Source organism: Osmerus mordax, chromosome 12 (assembly GCF_038355195.1).
Source record: "Osmerus mordax isolate fOsmMor3 chromosome 12, fOsmMor3.pri, whole genome shotgun sequence".
In the NCBI taxonomy this organism is placed as follows: domain Eukaryota; kingdom Metazoa; phylum Chordata; class Actinopteri; order Osmeriformes; family Osmeridae; genus Osmerus; species Osmerus mordax.
The window spans coordinates 3,925,187-3,952,490 of record NC_090061.1 but is presented as its reverse complement, the minus strand read 5'-3'; the positions used below and the strand labels follow the sequence as shown (position 1 = coordinate 3,952,490).

The 27,304-nt window shown below is 49.8% G+C and overlaps 3 protein-coding genes across 3 annotated transcripts in view; 1 reads left to right on the top strand and 2 right to left on the bottom strand.

Moving 5' to 3' along the window:
- Nucleotides 1-1,642: 1,642 nt before the first annotated feature.
- Nucleotides 1,643-15,803, bottom strand: atp7a (ATPase copper transporting alpha). The gene is made up of 24 exons (XM_067247304.1): nucleotides 15,553-15,803; nucleotides 14,570-14,700; nucleotides 12,560-13,121; nucleotides 11,077-11,411; nucleotides 10,537-10,969; nucleotides 10,191-10,409; nucleotides 9,565-9,728; nucleotides 9,113-9,274; nucleotides 8,880-8,956; nucleotides 8,549-8,771; nucleotides 7,802-8,035; nucleotides 7,300-7,391; nucleotides 6,648-6,775; nucleotides 6,168-6,322; nucleotides 5,958-6,092; nucleotides 5,483-5,677; nucleotides 5,223-5,405; nucleotides 4,902-5,115; nucleotides 4,605-4,751; nucleotides 4,384-4,526; nucleotides 3,949-4,152; nucleotides 3,667-3,784; nucleotides 3,132-3,234; nucleotides 1,643-2,888 (listed from the first exon to the last, which is right to left on the bottom strand). Exons 2-24 carry the CDS (start codon nucleotides 14,687-14,689, stop codon nucleotides 2,615-2,617), a joined length of 4,620 nt encoding a protein of 1,539 aa, XP_067103405.1. The 5' UTR covers nucleotides 14,690-14,700; nucleotides 15,553-15,803; the 3' UTR covers nucleotides 1,643-2,614.
- Nucleotides 15,804-17,865: 2,062 nt separating this feature from the next.
- LOC136953840 (F-box/LRR-repeat protein 21-like) lies at nucleotides 17,866-22,230 on the top strand. Its single transcript, XM_067247280.1, has 5 exons — nucleotides 17,866-17,940; nucleotides 18,348-18,735; nucleotides 19,430-19,552; nucleotides 20,007-20,178; nucleotides 20,483-22,230. Exons 2-5 carry the CDS (start codon nucleotides 18,349-18,351, stop codon nucleotides 21,124-21,126), a joined length of 1,326 nt encoding a protein of 441 aa, XP_067103381.1. The 5' UTR covers nucleotides 17,866-17,940; nucleotide 18,348; the 3' UTR covers nucleotides 21,127-22,230.
- Nucleotides 22,098-27,304, bottom strand: part of atp10b (ATPase phospholipid transporting 10B) — a 28,820-nt gene continuing 23,613 nt past the window's right edge. Inside the window, exons 17-22 of the mRNA XM_067248093.1 lie at nucleotides 26,847-26,972; nucleotides 26,168-26,368; nucleotides 25,964-26,044; nucleotides 25,667-25,771; nucleotides 25,221-25,408; nucleotides 22,098-23,875 (exon numbers count right to left, since the gene is read on the bottom strand). Coding sequence (XP_067104194.1) covers nucleotides 23,680-23,875; nucleotides 25,221-25,408; nucleotides 25,667-25,771; nucleotides 25,964-26,044; nucleotides 26,168-26,368; nucleotides 26,847-26,972 — 897 coding nt within the window. The 3' untranslated portion in view covers nucleotides 22,098-23,679. The remainder of the gene's footprint in view (nucleotides 23,876-25,220; nucleotides 25,409-25,666; nucleotides 25,772-25,963; nucleotides 26,045-26,167; nucleotides 26,369-26,846; nucleotides 26,973-27,304) is intronic.

Genomic DNA, 27,304 nt, shown 5'->3' with positions numbered 1-27,304 from the left:
TGATACGTAAATCCTTGGGTGAGGATGTTACTCCTTTACGTTACAAGAAACAAGCAAACAATCCGATTGGCCATCGCTCGCGAAAATCACTCCTCATTTACATAAAGTTGAAAATATCTCAACTCGAATTGCATGGATCGTGTCGATACCCACAATGCACCACGTAAGCGATTCGCCTGGCTCCATTGAAAATGAATGGAATGCCTCACGTCGCTCGCATCGTTTAGAGGACACGCTCTGTAATACAGAGCCAACAGACCACTGGAGCCCCCTGCTGGTCAGACCCCACCATGTTCTCGAGAGAAACAGTTTTATAACATCCACTGGAAACCAACACAAGCAGAGGTACAATAGGAAACATCTTTAATCCAAAAGATAAAACTTTACAAAGCACTTAAGAGATTGTGATGCTCTGCGGGAGAACTTGTACGAGTCGCTCTTAACTTAAGCAGCAGAAAAACAGAGACAGCACAAAGAGCAAATGACAAGACTGAACACAGATGACAATTTAAGGCTACGAGGACAGTAATAACAAGATCAGGTCTGATATACATCTGCAATAAATATGACTTCAAACACCTGCCAGGAATCTCCCTGGTCAGTTGAGTCCATATACCCTTTATATGTATTGTATGCATGGTTGAAGATGAGAAACGAACAATACAAGTATGTCTCGATGTATATCTAAAGATGTTTTTCTCATCTTCACAAAGATGAAGACACAGTGTGTCACAGATTAGGTCAGCATTCTAGAATTTCTGAACAATCTGTGGAACCCTCAGAACTGATTCTTTTGTGATTCAACATTCTGAACTCTGTTCCTGGTGTCTTCCTGGAACCAGGGTTCTACAAAGTGCACCAACATACAGAACATATCAAAGACAAAGAACCCAGAGTGTAGAGAGAACAATAAGCATCATGTGAACATTCTCAAAGCTGGGATAAAAACATCTTTCTATTTTCCACCAAGTAACATGTCAAGTTCACAGTGTTCACGTTTCACATTCATTGGTTCACCAATGACTGTTTGTGTCTATGGTTACGTAACACTATTACCAACTGGTCCAGGACCAGTGAAAATGATTTGTTCGTAATGAAAAAACGAAATACATAAATGACAAATAGGAACAGATCTTGGGTCAGTCGGAAAGTGAGTTTCCCCAGCTCTGAGGAACCGGTAGATACCGGTGTTAGGTCCTTGGAACACGGGTGCTGTCCAAATACCCTTCACCTGCCTTCCTTCCTTCCTGGTATCTTTTATAAACAACAAGACAGGCCCTGTCCAGGCCCTGACCAGCTCCTGTCCAGGCCCTGACCAGCTCCTGTCCAGGCCCTGACCAGCTCCTGTCCAGGCCCTGACCAGCTCCTGTCCAGGCCCTGACCAGCTCCTGTCCAGGCCCTGACCAGCCCCTCTAGTCACTGAAGACAAGGTCTCAGATGAAGCCCTGAAGGACTTCGTACTCCGTCTCTGCATGTTCTGTTCAGAGTCCCCCTCCCTCCCTCCCTCCCTCCCTCCCTCCCTCCCTCCCTCCCTCCCTCCCTCCCTCCCTCCCTCCCTCCCTCCCTCCCTCCCTCCCTCCCTCCCTCCCTCCCTCCCTCCCTCCCTCCCTCCCTCCCCCCTCTCTCTCTCTCCCCCCTCTCTCTCTCCCCCTCTCCCTCTATAGCAAAGTGTTATCTTTGGAATGTGTTGGACTTTGCTGACTTAGGGTTAATATTGGCACTTGAGTAACATTTACTGGTGCACAATGCCTTATTTGTTAAGGAAAAAAATAAAAACTTTCAATTGCGTTCAAGGTCAAGCACCCATACATGAATATATTCATTTGTTGCAGCTTGATTTAGGCAAGATTTTGTTTTCCAAACATTGTGATTACGTCCACAGATATATCTCATGTTACAATAATAAAAAATGGCATTCATTTATAAGTGGTTATAACAATAGTGTTCCTAAACGTTCCTTCATTTAAACGGAACTCACATACGAGTCATGTGAAATCAACAGTGATAAATAAGGCAAATATAAATAGTCTTTGTAATATAGTATCAACAGACATCAGCACAATTACATACAAATACAATCTTACAAAACAAAACTTAAAATGAACTGAACTCTCCACCATGATACAGTCCACCATTCGGTTGTCTTTGGGTCCAAGATTGTCTGCGCTCGCTTCTACATGACCGACCGACTGACCCCACCCCCGCCCCGATCAGTCCGTCTACTGCCCTGCCCTGCTCTCCTGCCCTGCCCTGAGTTGATGACTGGCTATGGACACTCCAGACACCAGGAAACTGTTACCTCCAGATTCCTTCCCTTTCAGTTCTCTATGGCCGCTCGGAGGGGCAGCAATGAGAGGAGCCCAGGCAGAATGTCCAAAAGATGCCACCCTGAGGGCTTTGGAGTAGATAGATGAGTCAGTAACCCATATAAACCCAGTTAGCCTAGCATAGGCTAGCCAATCCCTTGTCCAGTTAGCATAGCTAAGCTAGAAGTTGTGTGGAATCTTTGAGTGAACTTAGCCTCACTTGGCTAAGCATTGAATAGCCCAGTTGAGTGTAGCCTAGCCTAGCCTAGCTTAACCTAGCCTAACCTACCCTAGCCTGTGCTTGGGCTTTACACAAACTCCTCCTCGCACAACGTCTCTCCGACCAGCAGCGAGTGTTTGTCAGGCTCGCTGAGGGCCATGCTGTTGAGCGAGTGCTTGTCGGAGCGGAGGGAGTTGATGGAGGCGCGGCTGTAGTTGACGATGCGATCCAATAGGCTCAGCTTGGGGGAGGAGCGACGCAGCTCGCCCATGCCGATGTGGACGCTCACGTCTGATAGGCTGCCCTGGCTCCTGGCCCCGCCCAGCCGGGCCTCAAGACGCTCAGCTGTGGGTTTGGAGTAACTGGAGACGAAACACACATGCATATATATATATATCTATAAACACATATATACTGCGTGTGTATGTGGATGGCTAGAGTTATAGACAGATATATTTATATGTATATTCTCATCATGCTGAGCTTGGAGTTACACCGCCAAGATATAAACACATATATATATTTTTGTTGTTGAGAGATATCTATCTATATTATTCTGATCATGTTGAGCTGGCGGTGACACAGCCTCCAGCTGGGTGACTCACCATTTGAGGAGGAGGGAAGACATCACCACGGAAACGGAGGACAGCGCCATGGCAGCAGAACCCATCCACGGCTGCAGCACCAGCCCCACGGGCATGAACACACCTGCCGGCCCACCACACACAACCACAGTCACTACCGTCCTCGTCATCATCAACCCATAACACGCCCCTCTCTCTCCCTCTCTACGTAACACGCCCCTCTCTCTCTCTCTCTCTCTCTCTCTCTCTCTCTCTCTCTCTCTCTCTCTCCCTCTCTCTCTACGTAACACGCCCCTCTGTCTCTCTCTCTTCTGCCGTTATGTTTATTTAGCACAAGTTTTTTTTTACAAAGCAATGTTTTTTTTTGGGGGGGTGTTGGGGGTGGTTTTGATTTGTAGTCAAATGCTCTACTGCTGATCAATACTCAGTGACAACAGCCTTATCCTCCTCCTCCTCCTGCACCTTGTCTTTCTTCCCAGTAGGGGGCCACCAGCCACCTGGCCCAGACAGCCAGTGAGGAGAGAACATGAGAAGCAGTGAGTCTGCTGCCCCCTACCTGCTGCGATGGGGATCCCCACCAGGTTGTAAATGAGCGCAAACACAAAGTTGATCCTGATTCTCCTGACGGTCTTCTTGGACAGGTCGATGCTGGCCACCACATCCAGAAGATCGTTCTGGAAGGGGGCAGAGAGAGGAGAGAGGTACAGAGGGGGGAGACAGAGAGCGAGAGAGAGAAAGAAAAGTTTGTGTCATGAAAGCAATACTTCACTCACATATTCACGACAAATCACGACAAAACAACCCTCCCTCACCTCCCTCCCTCCCTCCCACCGCTCACCCTGATGAGCACCACATCTGCCGCCTCGATGGCCACGTCCGTGCCGGTTCCTATGGCGATGCCCACGTCTGCCATGGCGAGGGCGGGCGAGTCGTTGACCCCGTCGCCCACCATGGCCACCCTCTTCCCCGCCTGCTGCAGCTGCTCCACCTTGGCCACCTTGTGGGAGGGAAGCACCTCCGCAAACACCTTCTTGATGCCCACCTGGAGAGAGAGAGAGAGAGAGAGAGAGAGAGAGAGAGAGAGAGAGAGAGAGAGAGAGAGAGAGAGAGAATGTGTGTGTGAGTGTGTGGTAGGTGGGAGGAGACAGAGAGAGGACTTAAGGGATACAAGGACCTTGGCTAGTCCTGGTCTGGTCTGTCCAGTCTTGGTCTGATTTGTCTAGTCCTGGTCAGGTCTGGTCAGGTCAGGTCTGGCCAAGTGTCTGGTCCGTACCTGGGCAGCGATGGCCCGGGCCGTCCTGCTGTTGTCCCCGGTCATCAGAATCACCTCCAGGCCCATGGCAGTCAGCGTTTGGACGGCCAGCTCCGCCTCCGGCTTCACCGTGTCAGCGATGGCTATCATGGCGCACAGCAGCCCTGGGGGACGAGACGACAGTTAGCCAGCCCTGCCAGCCCCCCCGCCCCCCTCCCCCCAGCGAGGGTCCGGCTCCTCACCATCCACGGCCACCAGCACGGCCGTACGGCCCCTCCGCTCGTGCTCCGTCATGGCCTCGTCCACGTCCTCCGTCACCTGCAGGCAGTTCCTCTTCATCCACTCTCTGTTCCCTATCAGGACCACGTAGGCTGCTGTCTGCACCAGAGCTGAACACACACACACACACGTGTGAATACACACACACACACGCACAGACAATCAATGACTTTTCCTTCTCCTGGCCACACAACTTCCATGCCCTGGACTACAAACGAAATCTCCATCGTTGTGGACTACACCTCCCAGAGTGCACGTACTGAGTGGCTGTGGGTCCATGATGAGGGGGTGGGAGCCTGCGGAGGCCCTGGGGTCGCTGATCTGGACCAGGACGCCGTTGCGCTGGTTGTAGTCCTCGCTGTCGCTGTCGCCCTGCCGGAGCAGGGTCTCTGTGTTGCTCACCTGGCAGCGCACACCACAGCCCGGCACCGCCTGGAAGTCTGAACACGCACCCAGGGAGTCCGTCTCCAGCTCCTGCACACACACACACACACACACAGACACACACAGATGAAGACGTGTGGACCAGGATGAGCAGAGAGCCAGAGCTCCAGACGGGTCTCTCAGCAGCAGAGTCTCACCTGCTTGCAGTACTTGGTGATGGCCGCTCCCAGCGGGTGTTCGCTGTTGTTCTCTGCAGTTCCCACGATGGCCAGCAGGCGAGTGCGGGGCATCCTGTTCCCCTCCACCAGCAGCTTGACCTGCACCACCTTGGGCGCTCCGTAGGTGATGGTGCCCGTCTTGTCAAACACCACCAGCTGGATCTGAAACACAACAGGGGTGGGTGTAACTACTGGAAACACCCAGTTAACCACCCAGTCCGGGGTTCATGACCTCTCACCTTGTGGGCCATTTCCAGGGGCTCCCCCCCCTTGATGAGGATGCCGTTCTGCGCCCCCACCCCTGTGCCCACCATGACGGCCGTGGGCGTGGCCAGGCCCAGGGAGCAGGGGCAGGCGATGCACAGCACCGTGATGGAGGCCTGGAAGGCAAAACGGATCACAGCCTCTGCCTTGGAGATGCTTTTATCATAGCCCTGCACGGAAAGAGAGAGGGGCGTGTTAGGTAGACATAGAGAGAGTGAGAGAGAGAGGGGGGTTTAAGGTAGACATAGAGAGGGGCGTGTTAGGTAGACATATAGAGAGGGGCGTGTTAGGTAGACATAAAGAAAGGGGCGTGTTAGGTAGACATAAAAGAAAGAGAGAGAAAGGGGTTTTAGGTAAACATAGAGAGAGAGCGACAGAGAGGAGAGAGAGAGACAGAAGAGGGACAGACAGAGAGAGAGAGAGGGACAGAGAGAGGAGAGGGAGACTCACAGGAAAGTACTTCTCCACCAGGGGGAAGTCCACAAAGCCAATCAGGATCCAGGCGCACAGCGTGAGGAGGGACACGCCCACGATGAAGGGGACAAAGTACCCGCTGATCCGGTCTGCAAACTGCTGGATGGGAGCCTGGCCAGGAGAGGGAGAGAGGTCAGACCGAGGTCAACCTCATCACCATCATCTTCCTCGTGTCTGTCTTCTCACCTTGGAGGTCTGGGCCTCCTCCACCAGCTTGACTATCTGGGACAGGGTGGTGTCCATGCCCACGTGGGTGGCGCTGATGAGGAGGGAGCCGTTCTGGTTGATGGAGCCGGCGATCACCGAGCTGCCAATCTTCTTGGTGACAGGCATGGCTTCACCTGGTGGGGGGGGGGGGGGGGGGGGGGGGGTGTCACAGCTGTCACATCACATGACATAAACAAGCTAGCTGGATAGACTGAACGTCTGGTCTGCCTCAAATCTCTGGGCTTGACGAGGTATGTTTGGACTTCAAATGTTCCCGTTTGGTTCAGGTTTTTATTTTCTATGTGTACAAAAGAAGTTCATGTGCGGCCAGGGTATTTCCTCACAAGGCTAAAAGAACTTCATGTGTTGTTCCACTGTGACAAACAAGCAGTCCAGCATGTCAGATTCAGTGTTGTGTGTTTGCAGCCGTGCTGGGCTGCAGCTCTGCTGATGACCCACCGGTGATGAGGGACTCGTCTGCCATGGAATGTCCCTCGATGACCCTCCCGTCCACAGGGAACTTCCCCCCGGGCACCACCCTGACCACATCCCCCCTCTGGACCAGCTCCACATCCACCTGCTCCTCACTGGGGGGGGGGGGGTGTGTGAGAGAGAGAGAGAGAGAGAGTGTGGGTGTGTGAGAGAGAGAGAGAGAGAGAGAGAGAGAGAGAGAGTGTGTGTGTGGGTGTGTGTGTTTGGGGAACAAACAGGAACATAATTTCATCAGTGAAGACAGTCAATCAAACAATCTAAAAAAAAAATATATATATCTAATGTAAATCATCTGTATTCAACACTATCATATGATAACTTATGACTAAATTACATATCATAAACACTGGGCTTCTTATCTTGACATCAATCACATGTTGTGCAACTGCTGTTTAAAAATCTGGTCTGCAGTATCTAATCTGCTAGCGAGACAGGCCAAGGTCAGGCTGAATGCTGGCCTGCTGATTACACAGGGCTAGGAGTGGCTGGGTACTGCCACTGATTACAGCACAGACAGCAGAGCACTTACTGAACAGGAGAGAGGAGGGAAGGTGAAGGAGAGAAATTAGAGAGCTGAGGACAGAGGGAGTTGAGGACAGAGAGTTGTGGAGGAGAGTACCTTAGGACGGACATGTCACTGTTGAGAGAGACCACAGTGGCCTCGGTGGCCTGCAGGGACATCAGCTTGGACAGGGCCTCAGACGTCTTACTCTGGAGAGCAGAGAGAGAGAGAGCAGAGAGAGAGAGCCCAGAAAGTAGAGACAGATCAGAGAGAGAGCAGAGAGAGCAGAGAGAGAGCAGAGAGAGATAGCAGAGAAAGAGAGCGAGCAGAGAGAGAGAGCAGAGAGAGAGAGCAAAGAGCAGAGAGAGAGAGAGCCCAGAAAGCAGAGACAGATCAGAGAGAGAGCAGAGAGAGAGCAGAGAGAGAGAGAGCGAGCAGAAAGAGAGAGAGAGCAGAGAGAAAGCAGAGAGAGAGCAAAGAGAGAGCAGAGAGAGAGCAAAGAGAGAGAGCCCCAGAAAGCAGAGACAGATCAGGGAGCACAGAGCACCAGATGAGATCAGAATCAGAACAGACAGCCGTCTACAGAGCAGCACCCGCACAGCAGAGGTCCGCAGCGCACCTTGGCGATCTGCTCCAGCCACCGGCCCAGGGAGATGAACACGAAGAGCATGGGCGGGGTGTCGAAGAAGGTGATGGGGTTGACCTTGGCGGCCTCCACCATGGCCACCATGAGGATGACCAGGGAGTAGGTGAAGGCTATGGAGGTGGCCAGCACGATCAGGACGTCCATGTTGGCTGTGCGGTGTTTCAGAGCCTTGTAGGCTTGAGAGTAGAAGTACCGCCCTCCGATGAACTGGGGACGGAAAAACAGGCGGGCACAGAGGATGCAGTCAGAGCAGTCAGGGTCAACAGTACTAATGTTATTATTAGTATTTTCTTTTTTACTTTTTTACAAATGTTAGTGTAAGTGTTTACATATCATAAGTCATATTTGTTCAATCTCATATAGCTTTGGCCACAACGTTCACTCATTCGTGCCAGTAAAGCATTACTGAACTGAATGGAACTGAAAGTGACGGTCTGGTTTATCCTGGTACGTCACAATTTTCCCGGAATGGCAAAGACGACGAATCTACAAATATAAAACCCGCCATTTTCCCAGCAGGGTGAGCAGGGTGGCCTGTGTGTTTAGGGGAGTCAGGTGGCTGAGAGGTTAGGGAAGCGGGCCAGTTCGACTCCCGGCCGTGCCAAATTACATTGTGTCCTTGGGCAAGGCACTTCACCCTACTTGCCTCGGGGGGAATGTCCATGTACTTACTGAAAGTCGCTCTGGATAAGAGCGTCTGCTAAATGACTAAATGTTTACCTGCACAGGCACGCAGAAGAGGAAGGACAGCAGGTTCATGATGGACAGGCCAGGCAGCAGCTGTATCTCCAGGAACATTCCGGAGTGGTGGTGTTCCACGTCCTCCGATGAGGCGTTGTGCTGGTGAGAGGAGCTGACCTGGTGGTCCACGATGATCATGTAGGTCATCATGGCCATCACAGGCACGCAGAACACTAGGCTGATCAGGAACGACCTTCTCCATCTGAGGAGAGGGAGAGGGGGGATGAGGACAGGAGTCACTCTTTATTTGTCTCTCTCACACACTATCACTTGCACTCTCTCACTTTCTCACTCAGAGAGACAGTCTTACTGTCGTATCTCGCGCCTGTGGTCCAGGTGGCTGGCAGAGCGATCCTTCTTCACCAGAGAAGCCTCAAAGCCCAGGTTCTGTCAGTCCCAGAAGAACAGGGCAGAGAGCGAACGAGTGAGTGAGAGAATGCAGCGTTTCGGTGAATGGATGAATGCATTTGTGGATATGATCAAATAAACGTACGAACAAATAAGTGCAGTTAAATGAAATGAAGGAGGGAGATAGAGGAGTACCTCTATCAGCCTGATGACATCACGGGGGCCCGTCACCTCAGGGTCGTACTTGATGTGGGCCTTGTTGGTTGCCAGGGCAATGGAGGCATAAAGGATTCCTTCCTGCTTCACCAGGTTGGACTCTATCTTGTGAACGCATGAGGCACAAGTCATCCCTCTAACCTGAGCGACGGGAGAGAGAGACAGGTAAAGAGAGACAGGTGGAGGGATGTATAGAGAGGGATTAAAGAGAGACAAGATAGATTGTTAGATTATGACAAAAACAGGAACACAGACAATAAACAAACGCCCTCTAAAAATGAAGTGCGTATAAAGTTTTGAGTTGTAAACACAGCTGGTCAGTGAAAGCAGAATCTGTAGCCTTTTATAACAGGTAAGGCTAGAAGCTGAACTTAGGCCCTCGTTAAAACCCACGCGTGGAGAACCACCCCGTTCCGGACCAGAACCCTCACCACCAGTTCCAGGCTTCCGTCGGAGCCTTCGTAGTCCTCCATGACAGTGGCAGTGAACCCCAGCTCTCTGATGCACTCTGCTACCTTCAGAGGGTCCATGACGTCAGGGTCGTACCTCACCTCTGCCTTGCTGGCCATGAGAGCCACCAGCACCGAGTAGATACCTGAGGGCAGGGGAGACGAGAGCAGTTGACCAATCGTTGAACTAGTTGAACCTTAACCTGTCTGGTTTAGACCCCCCCCATCTACCGCTGTTAACCTTTAGATGCGTGAGTTCTAAATATTTCCGACGCTCCCACCAGTGAGTTATTTTTCCGAAACGGAAGCTAGCCAGCTTTAGTTAGCTTCCGTTACCTAGCAACCTAGCATAATACTCGTAACAATGCTACTACCTGCTAGGGTTACTTGTTAGCTTCCTCATTGTAAATTTTGAAGCCATACTATAACGTTTGTCATATAGTTTATGTCTATCGGAAAATTGTCAATTGGAATGTTTGAAATCACACGTGCGACGCTACGCTGGGGGGCCCGCTTTCGAACGATCACATATGTGCAATGCTACTCCTTAATGGGTTAAAGACCTCAACCTCCGAGGGCTCTCCCGCCCCAAAGTGCCGACGTCTCACCGTGCTCGTTCTTCAGGTTCCTCTCGATGTTGGCCACGCACGAGGCGCAGGTCATCCCCCCGATCTGGATGAAGCACTTGGAGAGGCCAGGGGGGCGCTCCTTTCCCCCGCGAGAGGCGCTCCTCTCCGGGTCGCTGTCCTCCCCCGCCTCCTTCCCCGGGGCGGAGGCGGGGGAGGAGGGGGTGCTGCGCTCCGGCTGGGGCACCAGGGAGTTGGTCTCTGGGGGGGGGGGGACACGGGAGAGATGTTCACCACATCTATCTTCATCGTCGAGAAGACAAAGATGGAGACGGCTTTGCTGTGGACTTTGTGGTGCGGTTACGCTAGTGGACCTATCTGTTCTCACCAGGCAGGAAGGCGTCGAAGCCCATGTCCTCTATGGCGTCTCTCAGCTCCTCCAGAGTTGTCAAGAGTGGGTCGTATTCAAACGTCCCGCTGTGATTGGCCAGGGACACCTGTGCCGACCGCACGCCCTTTCTTTGGGAGATCATGCCCTCGATGGACTGGACACACGAGTTGCAGGTCATCCCCTCTATGTGGATCTGGGTGACAACCACCAGGGGCTGGATGAAGCAGGGCTGGGGAGCCAGCGCTACCCCAGGAGGAGGTGAGATGACCGGGGTGGAGGAGGCGGGGGTGGGGCTGAAGCCCCTGGAGGCGTCCCTGGGATGAGCCTTGAAGGAGCCGGGCGGCAGGGCCTCAATGGCCTCTTGGAGCTGGGTCACGGTCACCAGGAGGGGGTCATGGCAGACCGAGGCACACTCCTTCTCCAGAGACACCTGAGGGGAATAAAACAAGAGTTCTTGGGTTGTCATTATTGTTTCGTTCACTTGTGTGGCGCCTGTTGGGTGGTGGAAGCCGAGGCTCCATGGCTTGGTGCCCCCACCTGGACAGAGGAGACCCCGTGCAGCTTGGCCAGGTTGTCCTGGATGTTGACCACGCAGGAGCGGCAGTGCATCCCCGTCACCGTGAAGCTGCTCAGCGCCGAGTCGATGAAGATCTCCGTCTCCCCCGACGTGTCCGACACCGGCGACAGGGGCGGCGCCGGTTTGCCGGAGGCGCCTAGCAACCGCTCCATCTCGCTGGCCGACAGCTGCAGGGGGCGGGGCTTGGACTTGACGACGGCCTTGAAGCCCACCACGGCGATCTGGCTGATGATGTCGTCCACGGTGACGAGGTAGGGCAGGTAGAGGACGGCTGCCTCTTGAGACTCCAGGGACACTAAGGAAAGCAGAGACAAGAGTCAAGGGGGTCAGATGGCTGCGCGGTTAGGGAATCGGGCCATTAATCAGAAGGTTGACAGTTCGACTCCCGGCCGTGCAAAATTACGTTGTGTCCTTAGGCAAGGCACTTCACCCTACTTGCCTCGGGGAGAATGCCCCTGCACTTACTGTAAGTCGCTCTGGATAAGAGCGTCTGCTAAATGACTAAATGTAAAAATTTAAATGTGAGTCACTCAGGGTTCACTCTGGTCTCACATGAGGAAATATTATACCGTCTTGGTTTTTGTTTGCAGTGAACCGCTAATCTGACCCCGGGTAACTAATAGGGAAAGAGAGAATATTAGTTTCGTCTGGTTCCCTGAACAAAAGTGGAACCTGACCAAGAGATTAAGATGCCTGTTGAAGACAATAAAAGGCACACAGCACTGGGAGGACTCTGGTCAGGATATCCATGCAGCCCTCAACACCAGACAAGAGATGACCTCCAAGATACCGTGTGCGTCTCCCAAGAAGCACGCATGAAACTGAAGAAGCATGAACAGGGGGAGGAGGGGGGGCATGTTGCTAGCTAGCAACACTTTAGTAAGAACTAATGGTGGTTTGATAACAGCCAGCTAGCTTGCAATCTACTCCACCACCAGCATTGGCGAGCTAGCTAGAGCTAGCCAATTGACTCTTCGTGAGGGTTTCAATACACAGTGTTTATGAAGTAACTGAATGTTACCTTTTGAAAGGAGCCTTCAATGTTAGCTAGCTAGATAACCAGCTGAAGGAGCTGAAACTGAGAACGTGTTGTTGACTTTCCCAGTCATGAATTTACAAAAAAAACATTGTCATGGCCTGAACAAATAGGATATCCAATAAACAAAATAAGTAAACAAGCATCCAGGAGCAGGTGGAGGGGTTGTTGCTGACTGGCCAGTCCGTCAGGGTGAATGCTCCTGTCTCACCGGTCAGTTAACTGACCGTCAGGGCAACCCGTGGATTTCACAACACACTTGTGCTGAGTCATAATCTCCTCCTGGTCACCTCGTCGCCATAAAGCGGAGGAAATGCTGAAATGACGGTATTCTGCCGTGCACATACACACAAGAGCAGGGAAGGTAAAACTGTATAAACACACACACACAAAAGTGGTAAATTCACCTTTGATCTTTTTAACCCCTTTAAGTTTCCCGATCTTTCCTTCGATGGTGGTGGTGCAGGAGAGACAGACCATCCCCTCGATACGCATTTTCACCAGCTCCACCCCCCCTCCGCTGTTTGGGCTGCGAGCCGAGGCGGGGGCTGGGGTTGAGCCTGGGGCTGGGATAGGGGCCAGGGCCGGGGTGGGAGCTCTCTCTGTCGGACTCCCGGATGTGGACGTGTAGATCTCCAGGGGGGCCAGGCTGCTCACAACCTCCCCCAGGAGCAGAGCACTGGTTAGGGACGGAACGAAGGTGACGGACAGCCCCCCCTGGTCCTGGCACTGCCGGACCTCCAGGACCCCCTGGACGTGGGAGAGCCTCGCCCAGGCCTCTTGCTGGGCCTCACGGGTCAGGCCGGGGCAGGGGATGAGCTGGGTGTCTGTGAGAACGAGGGAGATGCTGCTGGAGGACTCTGTGGGGGGGGACTCAAAGCCCATGTCGTCAATGGCCTCAGCCAGGGACTGTGGGCTCTGGAGGTTGTGGTCGAAGATGATGCTGGCGTTCTTCATCTCCAGGGACACCTAGAGCACAAGGCTTAAGTCAGAGAAAGGATACTGTGGTATTCATGTCAAGATCAAATCAAGATAGCCCGAGTCGGATACACATTTACATTTAGTCATTTAGCAGACGCTCTTATCCAGAGCGACTTACAGTAAGTACAGGGACATTCCCCCGAGGCAAGTAGGGTGAAGTGCCTTGCCCAAGGACACAACGTCAGTTGGCATGACCGGGAATCGAACTGGCAACCTTCGGATTACTAGTCCGACTCCCTCAACGCTCAGCCACCTGACTCCCACCTGACACACGGAGAGGACTCCAAAGTCTTTCAACTGAGTAGGTTAGACAAGGCTGTTTATATGGGATGGCATATCGATCAGAAAGGAGTGTGACATTTATGATATGGTCATTTGCGATTCACAACCTATAAAAGGAGGGGACAATCCTGCTGGCTCCATGAGAAACAACAGCAGGTTGGAAGAACACAGTGAACTCCTTGCTCTCTCTTGACAGAGAAATAGGAAACTTGTGATTCACCGACGGCATCACCTGACCACTGAGCCTGCCTCACTGAGTGCTGCCTGGACACCAGCAGAGACCAGGCGGGGGGTGGGGGGGGGGTGGGAGGAAGGGGATTTACTATGTATCCCTACAAGGGTAGACGAGAGAGAGATGAGGGAGATAATAAGGGGGGGGGGGGGGCGGAAAGAGACAAAGGACCCAGAGCGGACAGAAATCAAGACACACAGTGAGAGAGAAAGACAAGAGAGAGAAAGAGAGAGATGAGACAACCCATAGGGAAACAATCTATCCACTTATGTGCTTCTGCTCAGTACCATAAACATTAAGTCCACATCCCTTAGAGACACTAATGACATTTCCCTGTGTGTGCCGCCTGCTTTTTAACCCGCAGTGACAACGCCACGCAAAGGCCAAAGCTCTGTCAGGAGCGCACTATTGCATTATCTCCTCATGTGACCTGTGCCTGAGGCCAGAACACAGTGAGGGAAAGGGCAGGCCGTATTTACCGCAATCTGGGAGTTCCCCACGTCTACATAGATCACTGTTTATCTGCTGTTAGACTAGATGGTCACCCCTCAGGGGGGACTAGTCTGGGACAAATCACAGCTTTGGTGACACCAGACATACTGCGTGGCCTATACGATAAATACATAACTAATCACTAAGGACGGACATATAAAGTGGAAGTGAGATAATTGCTGAGCAACGGTTTATACATCCATTCTTTGGTTTTCAAATCTGCTTTTAGAAATGCTGACGTGGGTGATTTCTAATTCCTAAAAAGTATATAAATAAATAAAAGTCATGAGACAGGACTTGCTGGATACAATCGACAAAGAGTCCATGGCAGTTTCTATTTAACGTTACATGAAAACGTAGGACATATCATATCTGTTCGGTAGTATAAACAAATATCTGAAATGATTAGCTGTGTGTGTGTGTGTCTAACCTTGATGTATATGATTCCAGGAAGACCCCCTATGCGTTGTTCTATTGACTGAACGCAGGAGCCACACGTCATTCCTTCCACTCCCAGAGATACGGAGCACAGCTTCGCTTTTAGTGTCATCCTTCTTCACTCTGAAAATATGTGGACATTAAAGAGATTTAAATCTGTCACCTGAACAAATAAGACTAGGAGAACCGGCTATGCCCGCGACAAGTAATGTTTATTAGCTAGAGTCCGAGTCAAGTTTCCCAAACAAGGGCTGTGCATAACCTCATGTACGATTTTGATGATGCACTTGACCAACTACTTTGACAAGATCCACTGCACTGAATCCAGTCAGGACAGAAGAATTTATATTTTTTAGTCATTTTTTAGCAGACACTCTTATCCAAAGCGACTTACAGTAAGTACAGGGACATTCCCCCGAAGCAAGTAGGGTGAAGTGCCTTGCCCAAGGACACAACGTCAGTTGGCATGACCGGGAATCGAACTGGCAACCTTCTGATTACTAGCCCGATTCCCTCACCGCTCAGCCATCTGACTCCCTTATATTGGTCCACTCGGAATCGTGTTATCTAGCATCAGCTAACTATTTGATAGGTAACAAAAAAATATGTTACGTCACATGACACTTTCTGTAGTTCAAATGGTTAGCTAGCTAGCAACTTCTCTGTTTCTCTAGATGATGCACAATCCTGATATCGTTTCTACATAGCTAGCACACGAAAAATGAAGACACCGGTTAAAGTTAGTAAGCTATATATCACTAACTTAAACGAACTTTGACTTGCTTACTTATAAATGTAGCTAGGCATGGCATATTACTAGCTAGCAACATTTCAACAACAGCAACCGCTACAGAAGCACCAGCTAGTTCGCTACTAATATCTTCTCTACCAACATTGGCAAGCTAGCTAGTGCTAGGCAGTTGAGTCATTTTGAGCGTTTCAATACACAGTGTTTATAAAGTAATTGAACGTTACCTTTTGAAATGACCCTTCAACAATAGCTAGCTAGATATCCAACGGATGGAGTTGAAACTGAGAATGTGTTGTTGACGTTGCAAGTTGTCCAAGCCGCGACAAGTTTGCAGTCTGTGTCATTCGCGAACCTCAAAAAACATCACCATGGCCTTTAACAAACAGCGTATCCAAGAGGTATAGTTTGTCTTCTTATTTGGGTATTACAGAACCACGTCCCTCTCCAGTGAATCTCGGTGACTGAGAGGGGTGCATAGTCGCAGCGAGCAGAGTACTTGCCTGGTGGTCACGCTCGCGTCACATTTTTGCGCAGGTCATCAGGGGAGGAGTGCAGGGTACGTCGCCATGGGCACGTAACGAGGTTGCGCAACAAGACAAAAAGCTGGTGTCTCCCCTAGACTGTGAAACACTATTGTGTGAGATAAATACAGGATTCTTCTTCCCTTTCCACATCAGTCTGGAAATGATCCCAGTTTAGTATCTCAATACAGGTTCAGGAGGGCATTTTGTGATCATATTAAAGTAGCCTATTTGTGACCGTCACAGAGATGAAATTAGGATGAACATCAACCTCTACATTGGAAAAACATCGGAACCGGTTTTCACTAATTATAGCCAACACAATGCAAGGGCGGTATTCCTACAGGTTTGGTATGTCCATATAAGCTGAGTGTCACTCGAAACCGGAGGATTAATTCATAGGGCGTGCAAAGTTCTCTAAATATACCTGACGGAACTAAAGTGCAGTAGCACGCGCAGGCTATAACCCTAACCCGATAACCCATAGATATATGTATTTTCAAAGCGCTGTAACCACTGCACTTGTATACTCAAATCAAAATGAAAATACTGAACGCTCCTCTTCCATAGTGCTAGTGCTTATCATGTGGCAGAGAGTTAGGCTACATTCGCATATTATATTGAATTGAATGAATTTAAAGACGTTTAGCCTACTACTAGTTCATAGTTCACTCAGTTGAGTGACTTCTAACGAGGAACAATTTATTAGGCATTAACGTACTTTCAATGCCTTTAATGCCTGTAGGGTAGGATATTCAGACAGGTCGAAAACAACAGCCTTCTCATCCAAAATATCAGCTATCCTGAAAATGGAAAGACGGTCAGAATCAGAATCAGAATGGGATTTATTCGCCATGAAAGTTTGCACAGACAAGGAATTTGCTTTGGCAGGAAGGTGCATACAATAAACATAGTCCACATATTTAAATTGTAGGTATATCTATACTAAGGGTACATAAACTAGCAGTACTAAGTGGGAAGTTCACATGAGGTTCACATGCCTATAGCCTATAAAAGACGTGTACTTAAACCTCTATGTAGGGCCTATCAACATTTCAGGGCATAGCTGTATTGTGTTTTGACAAGAAATGCACCCCCTGCTAACTCTGACTAGGAAAGTGCCACATGCATGAAACTTACTCTGGTTACTCATAGTCCCCTCAATGTACAGTAAGAATCATTTGATTCTGGGATATACAGAACATAAATTAGATAGGGGGTGCATTTCATTGCATGGCTGTATTGTGTTTTGCCAAGAAATGAAGCGACAGCAAAAACTCTTCGCACTCCATCAAATTCCAGCAGCTGCTTTCTTGACTTTTTCTAGATCTGTGTGTTTGGTCACCCAGTATTGAATTTTTTTCGTTGTAGTTTAAAGCTATTTTGCTCCTTTTTCTGTAAAATTGCTCAAATAAGGGATTTGCATTGTTTACATCCTGGTGCGATTACATGACATGCACATTGCACACACACACACACACACATACTGGTGACACACGCACTACTGCTCTTAAGTTTCATGGTTCAGCTTGACACACTGACCTAATTTTCAGCAGCACGTGAACTTCTACTTGAGCTCTGAACCAGTGGGCGCGTTTCAGTCCAATAACCATTTGGTACTGATCGAATCATACCCTGCAAACTTAAACTGATCCTATAAATCCTATATACTATAAATAGAACTATAAAGTAATTGAATGCCATTCGGATAAACTGGTATTGTTCATGTCGCTTTTATTAGGCTGAAAACGAATACATACTCTACTTATTTTTTATGTAGGCCCGATTTCATCTTAACTAGCATGTTACAAATGTATTGGAAATCTCATCTTTCTGGTTATTAACTTGCTTTTGCACTTATGTCTGGACAAACTCACTTGCATTGCAGTCAGTCACACATTTTTCCTAAGCTTACATTAAACGTCCTCACGGTGGTGCGCGCGCAGCATGATGTTGTAATACCGACAACAGTGCAGGTTATTACGCGAGCTCCTAGCCGGTGTCAACAGTCTCTACCGCGATGCCTTCACCGCAGCAGCTCAGAGAACGGACAACATTGTGGGTTTTACAGTCAAAGTAAAGCAAATTCAAGTGAGTCAATTTAACTTACTTTTTGTGAAACATTTTATTTTCAGCGAACAACAGGTTTGCGATCATAGAGATTGCCTACGACAACTTCTGTCGTCGTTTTCTTTAATTGTTTGTGTCTTCGCAATCTGTGTGTCACTAGCCTACTATATCAAAAGGGATTTAAGGGATCTCATTTCCATTAAACACAGTCTGAGGACAGTGTAAAATAATCGCTCGAGGCTGTAGAGCTAGCGAATGTACATTTCCCTCAGAAGAGGATTTATCATCTCCTTTCTAAACTGCGTGGACTACTAACGTCTATACTCCTAATTTAGAAGTAGGATTTAAACATTTAATGACACTTAGGAGAACAGGTGAGGTGTGTGTTCGTGGCTCAGACCTGCTTCTGACCACTGCGTTTCTCACAGGATGAAGCGTGGAATTGTGGCCAAAGTGCAGCCATTCCCCAGGTCTGCAAGGTGCGCTAAGAGGCGTAGGAGGGGAGTGTTGAGCCAGGCTCCAGACCCCCCCCTCCTCCTGCAGCACCACCAGCCGTTCAGGTCGATGGAGGGCTGGGGAAACCTGCCCCATCACGTGGTACTGGAGATCTTCCGGTACCTCCCTCTGATGCAGAGGGCCAGGGTGTCGTCTGTGTGCAGGCGCTGGAACGAGGTGTTCCACATCCCGGAGTTGTGGAGGAGGTTTGAGTTTGAGCTGAACCAGCCGGCCACGTCCTACCTGCGGCCCACCCACCCAGACCTCATCCAGCAGATCATCAAGAAACACACTCAGCACTTGCAGTATGTCAGCTTCAAGGTAAAGAAGCCAATTCCTCTCCCTCTCCTTCTCCTCCGTCTCCTCCCCCTCCTCCCCTCCTCCCCCATGTTAACAGTCACCAGCCAGCCTGTAAGCCCGGTGAGCGGAGGTGTGAACCAGCTCGCTCCCTCCCTCCCTCCCTCCCTCCCTCCCTCCCTCCCTCCCTCCCTCCCTCCCTCCCTCCCTCCCTCCCTCCCTCCCTCCCTCCCTCCCTCCCTCCCTCCCTCCCTCCCTCCCAGGACAAAGTGTGACCTCCTTAACGACCAGCCATCTGCTGTAGGAAGACGCGGCTCCTCTGATGGCGTTAACAACCAGATACTTAGATCCCTCAGACACATGCTGAGCTGTGTTTGATTCATAGCTCCAGTACGTCTGGGACTTGACTGGTGTCATTGCACCAGTGTGTGACAGAGAGTGGAAATAGTGTTGGAACCAGGTTTGTTTGAGGTGCCATTGTCTGTGCAGGCGAATATAGTGCGCCTATCATAGTTTCTGTTGTAAGGTATTAATGTCCCTCTTTTGTATTCCTTCCAATCCCTTGTACCCTCTCTGTTCCCTCTCTTGTTACCTCTCTCTCTCTCTCTCTCTCTCTCTCTCTCTCTCTCTCTCTCTCTCTCTCTCTCTCTCTCTCTCTCTCTCTCTATTGCGCTCTCTCTCTTTATTGCGCTCTCTCTCTCTCTCTCTCTTTCTCCAGGTGGACAGCTGTACACAGTCAGCTGAGGCAGCCTGTGACATCCTCTCCCAGCTGGTGAACTGCACCATTAAGACCTTGAGGCTGATCTCCACCGCCAGGCCCAGCTTCATGGACGTCTCCCAGGTAAGACGGTGTTAGCACACGCACACACACTGCAGACGCCCAGACCTACACAGGCACACGTAACAGATGCACACACAGACACACACACACACAAGTAACAGACGTTCACACACCCGCACTAAATTCAACAGCCTCTCTCTCACCCTGACACACACACACGATGACACATGCCTAATCAACACGTGGTGCCAGAGCCTACGCACATCTAAGAGTCCTGCAGCCGGCCCTGTCTGGAGGATTACATACATAACCCTGGGGTCAGCCACAGGTCACCCCGGCAACACTAGTCAACAACAACAACATTATATCAGTCAAACAAGCGTAATGATGATATTTGATTCACAACGATTCTGCTGGGACTCCCATCAAATGTCACCAGTGGTAGGAATGACACACGTACACAAATATGGCGTCCTGTTCGTAACGGAAGCCCCCACTCCTCTCCTCTCCGCAGTCCCACTTTGCGTCTGCGTTGACGGTGGTGTTCGTCAACTCCAAGTCGCTGTGCTCCATCAAGATGGACGACACCCCTGTGGACGACCCGTCCCTGAAGGTCCTGGCGGCCAACAACAGCGCCACCCTGAGGCTGCTGAAGATGAGCAGCTGTCCGCATGTGTCGCCTGCAGGTGAGACCACACACACCCACTCATACAGACACTGTACCGATGCATGAAACATACTAATCTTGTACGCACAGTATGAGAAATACACTCGTGTTGGAGTGTATCACAGAGAGAGAATGGCAAGGAGGTCGGAGATTCTTGATAAATGTATTGTTATCACGAAGCAGAACCTCCATTGTTGATAGATGATGCCTCCAATCATGAAGAAGGCTGTATCCATGTCGTAGTCTGATCGTGAACTTCAGACAGCCGCTGTCCGTTTGAGAAGTCCACCCGGTCACGGTGCAGTTCTCTATCCTACCTGCAGGGGTGCTGTGTGTAGCGGACCACTGCCATGGCCTCAGGGAGCTGGCTCTAAACTACCACCTGCTGAGCGACCAGCTCCTATTGGCCCTCTCCTCGGAGAAGCACGTGCGCCTGGAGCACCTGCGCATCGACGTGGCAACCGAGAGCCCCGCCCAAGCGCAGTTCCACGCCATCAAGAGCAGCAGCTGGGAGGCGCTGGTCCGCCACTCGCCCACGGTCAACATCGTCATGTACTTCTACCTCCATGAGGACCTGTTCCATCCCTTCTTCCAGGACCAGACCCCCGTCACCCACCTGTACTTCTCCCGGGCGGTCAGTAAAGAGATGCTGGGGCGCATCGGCCTCCACTGCCCCCGCCTGGTGGAGCTGGTGGTGTGCGCCAACGGGCTGGAGCCCCTGGATGCGGAGCTGATCCAGATCGGGCGGCGCTGCACCTCCCTGACCGCCGTGGGCCTGGGGGAGTGCCAGGTGACCTGCAGCGGCTTCGTGGAGTTTGTGAGGATCTGTGGGCGGAGGCTGACCCAGCTGTCCATCATGGAGGATGTTCTGATCCCGGACGGGGGATACAACGTGGAGCAGGTCCATGCGGAGGTGTCCAGCCATCTGGGACGCACGTGGTTCCCTGATATGATGCCTACCTGGTAGAGGGGGCGGGGGTGTCCCTCAGGAAGTGGGACGTGTTCCGGGGGGAGAGAGAGACAGAGAGACAGAGGGACACAGAGAGAAAGGGACACAGAGAGAAAGGGACACAGAGAGAAAGGGACACAGAGAGAGAGGGACACAGAGAGAGAGAGAGAGAGAGGGACAGAGAGAGAGAGAGAGGGACAGAGAGAGAGAGAAACTTGAACACTTTGACACATAAGAAGAGAACTGGAACCTCTTTGTGTTAAACCCTTGTTCCTTGTGTTCTCAGTGTTTGAATGTACAGGGATATTGTGACGTTGTTGTTTTGTGGAATCTTAGCTCATGGTCACTAAGGAGTCTGTTATTGGAGAATGCCAGTCATCTTCCCAGTCATCCATTTTGGAATCCTTCCTCCATGGAGATAGCCAGGAATCCCCAGTCTGTCCACACCAGACAGACGAGTGTGTGTCTGTGTGTGTCTGTTGCTGTGGTTGGTGTAGTGATTCAATGTAGGTCGACTCACAAGAGAATCCTGGGGTTAACTGATCGTCCTACGGTTGAAAAGCTGCTTTTGTAACTGTCTGGTTGGAGAACCAGACAGCAGAGTGACAGTTGGCTGAAATTGTAGTAACTGACTCAAGCCACATTTGCATATGTCTGTTCTTGTTCATTCTGTCAGTGTGGATAGGCATGGATGTGTGTGTAGTAGAGGCATTTTTATATTTCTCTGTTTAAAAGGGGAGTCTTACTGCTAAATATCTAATATTTAGGTGAAGACTTTATTGATAACATTTTTTATCAAATGGGACATTTGCCTTTTGTGCAAAGTGGTTCCAGTTGATGCCAGCTGGCCCACAAAGAGCCATCTATTATAATTAGAACCATATTAAAATAATATTACTAATAGTTAATAAGAATACAAATAAAATGATCTGGGCCTTCAGTGTCCAATACTACTGAATGTATGTTTTAATTTAGAGAAATTTGCACATTTGTTTTTATTGAAAAGACAACAACATCAAACTTTGTATGCTACTTATTAAAACTATTTGATGAGAAAAACATATTTAATTTATAGGCTCATACCACTCATGTATATGGACGATATTTGCTTTCAAAATCAGACTGATAATAAATGTTTTAAATCCACGTGCGATGCCTGAATGTATTTGTGTCTCGATAATTTATGGTATGTCAGGGTATTATTGTATGCTTATTTACCTAAATCATTTTTGCATTTATTTTCTGTGTAGATATTTACAAACGATTTCATCAGGATTTAACTTAGAGCAGAATGACATTGTCTCTCAGATGACCTTGTTGCAGTTCCTCCTGTTGACACTAGAGGGCAGTAACGTTCTAAAATGTCGTGTTACATAAACAGACACCATAACGAGGAAGGCCAAGACACCACATCTCAACCAGAACTCCATTTAAGTGGCTTTAGACAAGGACACACATACAAGCACATTCTTTTCTTTTTTTATGTTGGTCATGAATATGCACCTTTATCTTTCAGCATTTAATATAATAATTCCACGATTTATTGAGATGATGTGCTGAGGTATATCCTGTGTCCTAGTATGGGATTACAGAGCAAACATAATATACAAAAAAAAAAAAAAAAAAAAAAGATTATTGAACTATTTAAATATCATAATTTTGCATTGAATCATTGTATATTCTATATACTCAAAAATATGATTTAATTCAACATTCTCACGCCCAGCCTTATACGAAAAGTATAAGAGAGTATTTCTGGTTCAATACGGCAGCTTTATACGGAACAGATTTGGATGTGATGATGAGCTGATAATCACACCTGGTGCCTGGTGGCAACCTGAAGTGTGTCACGATCAGACAGGAGACCGAGGAGCAGGAACGCCTCACTTCAGGGACCAAGATGCGATGGGGCTATTTGGAGCATACATCTATGGAGCAGATCACACTCAGGTGTGTGTGTGTGTGTGTAGGGGTGGTGTGTGTGAGTAGGTGTGCGTGTGTGAGGTTTTTAAATGAACTGTGCGTTGTTCCGGAAAAAGTGCTTGGTTTTTGGAGGGGCGGGGAGTGTGACTGATTGGGTTACCACTGTGTTCTAAAAACCCATCAGTGAAGTAACAGGCTTATGGGTTCACTATGGAGGCTTGTTACAAGGAGGAAGAGGGTGGAAAAGGAGAGAGAGGGAGAGAGATGTGTGTGAGAAAAGAGAGAGAAGAAGAAGAAGAAGAGAATAAACACCCTCTGAACTCTTAAATGGTCTTGACCGAAAGAGAAAGATGATAGATAAAAATAAATACGAACAAACTCTTAAAACACAATACGAACACACCCTGGGCAGATACTGTGGGTATCTGTCACACAATGTCCAGAGTGGCACAGCAATAATAAATACGAGTCATCTTCAATCTCAGTTTCTTTCTCCCCCCTTGAGAGAGTGGGCCCTCAGTACTGGAAGGGGTTATAAAAAGCTCTGTAAGATGACGATGACTGGGATGCCACTTTCCTGTGATGTCACTTCCTGTGATGTCACTTCCTGTGATGTCATAGTGGGTAACCGAGGGATTGGGTGGGAAGCTAGAAGCGATGGGAGGGCTCACGGGTGAGAGGGGGTGAGGCAGCATGGACGGGACCCGCTGTTCCCCCTGAGCTGCTGTACCCCCTCCACTCCTTGATCCACTGGTTCCTGATGGGGGGGGGCAGGCGGTCGAGATGCCGCGCCCGCGCCAGGGGGGAGGGGGCGACGGTGTTCCTCAGCACATGGAACGTGTACCTGTGGGAGAGAGAGAGAGAGAGAGAGAGAGAGAGAGAGAGAGAGGCAGACAGACAGACAGACAGAGATAAAGAAATAGAGAGACAGAGAGAAAGAGAGAGAGAGACAGAGAGAGAGAAAAAATAGAGAGAGACAGAGAGCGACAGAGAGAGACAGAGAGACAGAGAATGAAAGGGTGTTGATGGTGAAGGGGAAAGTAGGCCAGAGAAAAATCTACGTCTCTTTGATGTGAATCAGAGCGTTGTGAGCTCTCGTTCAGGAGCTTCACACTCTGAGAGGAACTCTGAACTGCTGCTAGGTGACCTTCATCCTCCTCCTACTCTTCATCATCCTCATTTTCCTTACATCCTCATCATCCTCTTCACCATCCTCATCCTCTACCTTGTGTTCTGCCCTCCTCATGTATAGGAGGTCCAATACCGACATGGTACATATATCAAAACAAATACTGCTGATAGCAAATAGTCCCAATATCTGACTGATTCAATGCTGCCGTGGACTCTAATGTGGCCCACATGCTTCTACCATCAGGCCAATTAGAGTTGGGATGTATGGTATGTTGATTAAGGACAAGCTTTATCGAAAGATACAATCGATAACCAATCAACATTCATCAAGTCAGCCATCCAACTATCAACCAACCAATTAACCAGTCAGCACTGCTCAAATGAACCAGCTGATGAGAATGCGTGCTGTGTAGAGTGTGTGCTGTGTAGAGTGTGTGCTGTGTAGAGTGTGTGCTGTGCAGAGTGCTGTGTAGAGTGCTGTGTAGAGTGTGTGCTGTGTAGAGTGCTGTGTAGAGTGTGTGCTGTGTAGAGTGCTGTGTAGAGTGTGTGCTGTGTAGAGTGTGTGCTGTGTAGAGTGTGTGCTGTGCAGAGTGTGTGCTGTGCAGAGTGTGTGCTGTGTAGAGGGTGGCGGTCCTACCCGAGCCCAGCGAGACTCGTTACAAATGTAGGAATGATGGAACTGTCTGCGTGCAGCTTGGAGTCTGACTCGGGTCAGCTTCCAAAAAAACTGAATGTCAGTCAGGTTCTAGTCAGGTTCTAGTCAGGTTCTAGTCAGGCTTGGTCGCTGCTCTCTCGGACTTACATTTAGTCATTTTAGCAGATGCTCTTATCCAGAGCGACTTACAGTAAGTAAAGGGACATTCCCCCGAGGCAAGTAGGGTGAAGTGCCTTGCCCAAGGACACAACGTCATTTTGGCACGGCCTGGAATCGAATCAGCGACCTTCTGATTACTAGCCCGATTCCCTCACCGCTCAGCCACCTGACTCCCTCACCTGACTTGAGTCGTGTTTCGGACAGGAACATGCATCCTGAGCCGCAGGCTGAAGGTGCGTCCTACCTGGGCAGCAGAGCCACCACGGTGGAGAGGAGGCAGACCAGGTAGAACACAGGGTCGGCCATCCGCTCCTGGAACAGCCAGTAAGGGTCGGAGGGAGGGTTGCAGCTCACACACAGGGCGCTGTAGACCAGGGTCATGCTGAAGTACAGGACCACACTGCCCGTCATGACCACCCAGTGGACCAGCGTCTGAGGAACAAAACATAGGCCTTTAACTGCACAACACACACACACACAATCATGTAGAAACAGAGGGAAGGGGAAACAGAGTGAGAAAGAGAGAGAGTGAGCCGTTTGCAAGAGCACACAGACCGTAATAAACAGTAAATGTTTGAATGTAATTCAGGTCATCACTTCACGCTATGATAACATGAGCATAATCCAAGTGAATGAAGTTAAAACCAGTTGGAGATCCAGCACCAGGGTGGTAAGTGATGGGAATCTCACCCAGCTGTTTATCTCTATAGCGAGGTGCAGGAGAATGGTGAACAGCGACGTCGTGTTCATGGGAATCCCGAAGGTGAAGAGGTCGACGTCTGTGCCTTCGTATGTCTGCAAGACAGAAAAATCCTGCTGGGTCATGACCCTAATCCTCCCTCTGGCTGTGAGAGAGTTAATGACAGACGTGGATACAACTGTAATGTAGTATTGTTTGCTGCAATCGCCGTTTTTTTAACGTGTATGGGACTATGTCTAACATCTATAAACATGTATGTAGAAGCTCAGTGTTTGGCTCAGTCTTACCCAGTATGGGATATAGAAGCACACTAGGCTCTGGTAGAAGGCATCTAACATAGTGATCCAGAACGTCGAACGTTTAAATTCCTACGAAAGCAAGAAGGAACATCAACACGGACACACTAGGACGTCACTGCACTTAAGTGTAGTTCTTCAACAAAACAACACTTTTATGTGTTCAAGTTCAAGCCCACGACGACGCACACTGACCCCCGACCCCTGACCACTCCGGTAAAGTTCCGGAAGCCCCAGCAGCGTTTCCATGGGGACGTCTCTGTCCATGATCCCGAACATGATGGGCGGAGTGGAGGTGAAGAAGAGGTTGAAGAAGATCAGCATCCAGTAGTCCGTCATGGCTGTGCCGGAGAACCCGCAGTAGAACTGATACCAGAACAGCAGGTTCACGTAAGCCTGAAGGAGAACCAGAGACTGAGAACACATGCAGGTGGAACGTTGCACCTGAGAGCCCATGGAGACCATGGAGGTTAGGTAGAACTGAGGGGTTTCCCTGACGATCCTCACCAGGGGTGATCCCTCATCAAGCTGTCTGAGGGGGAAACCCCCCCCCCCCCCCAAATGCACCACCTCCACTGTAAGGTCACCCAGACGGCACTTACATTTATCAGACGCTCTTATCCAGAGCGACTTACAGTAATTACAGGGATATTCCCCCCGAGGCAAGTAGGGTGAAGTGCCTTGCCCAAGGACACGACGTCATTTGCATGGCTGGGAATCTAACCAGCAACCTTCTGATTAATAGCCCCATTCCCTAACCGCTCAACCATCTGACCCCACTTGATCATGTTTTATCTACCAAAGGGGAACCCTAGAGGGCGAAAAAAATTCTAACCCCCCACCCTCCTCCCCCGTGTCCACCAGTGGTCCTCACCACGTTCTTATAGAAGAAGTAGATGACCATGTTGGCCAGTCGGGAGTAGCACCAGTGACCGTGGACAAGGAGCAGCTTCTTCAGGTGTTTGAATCTGGAGATGGCAAAGTCACTGGCCATAACCGCCTGGGGAGAACACAGAGCACACACAACCATCAGACACACGCAGCCCAGGGACTCAGGATCAGTTCTTACACGCTTCCCCACAGATCCACATACATGTGACCTGAAAAACAACCTATTTACATGGACTAGCGTACGATAGAGCAGTGGTTCCCAACCCTGCTCCCTCAGGGACCCCCTGTCCGGCATGTTTTAGATGTTTCCCTGCTCCAACATACCTGATTCAAATGAATGGTCTTTAGCAGGCTTCTGCAGAGCTGGATAACGACCCATTCATTTGAATCAGGTGTGTTGGAGCAGGGAAACATCTAAAACAGGTATGACAGGGGGTCCCT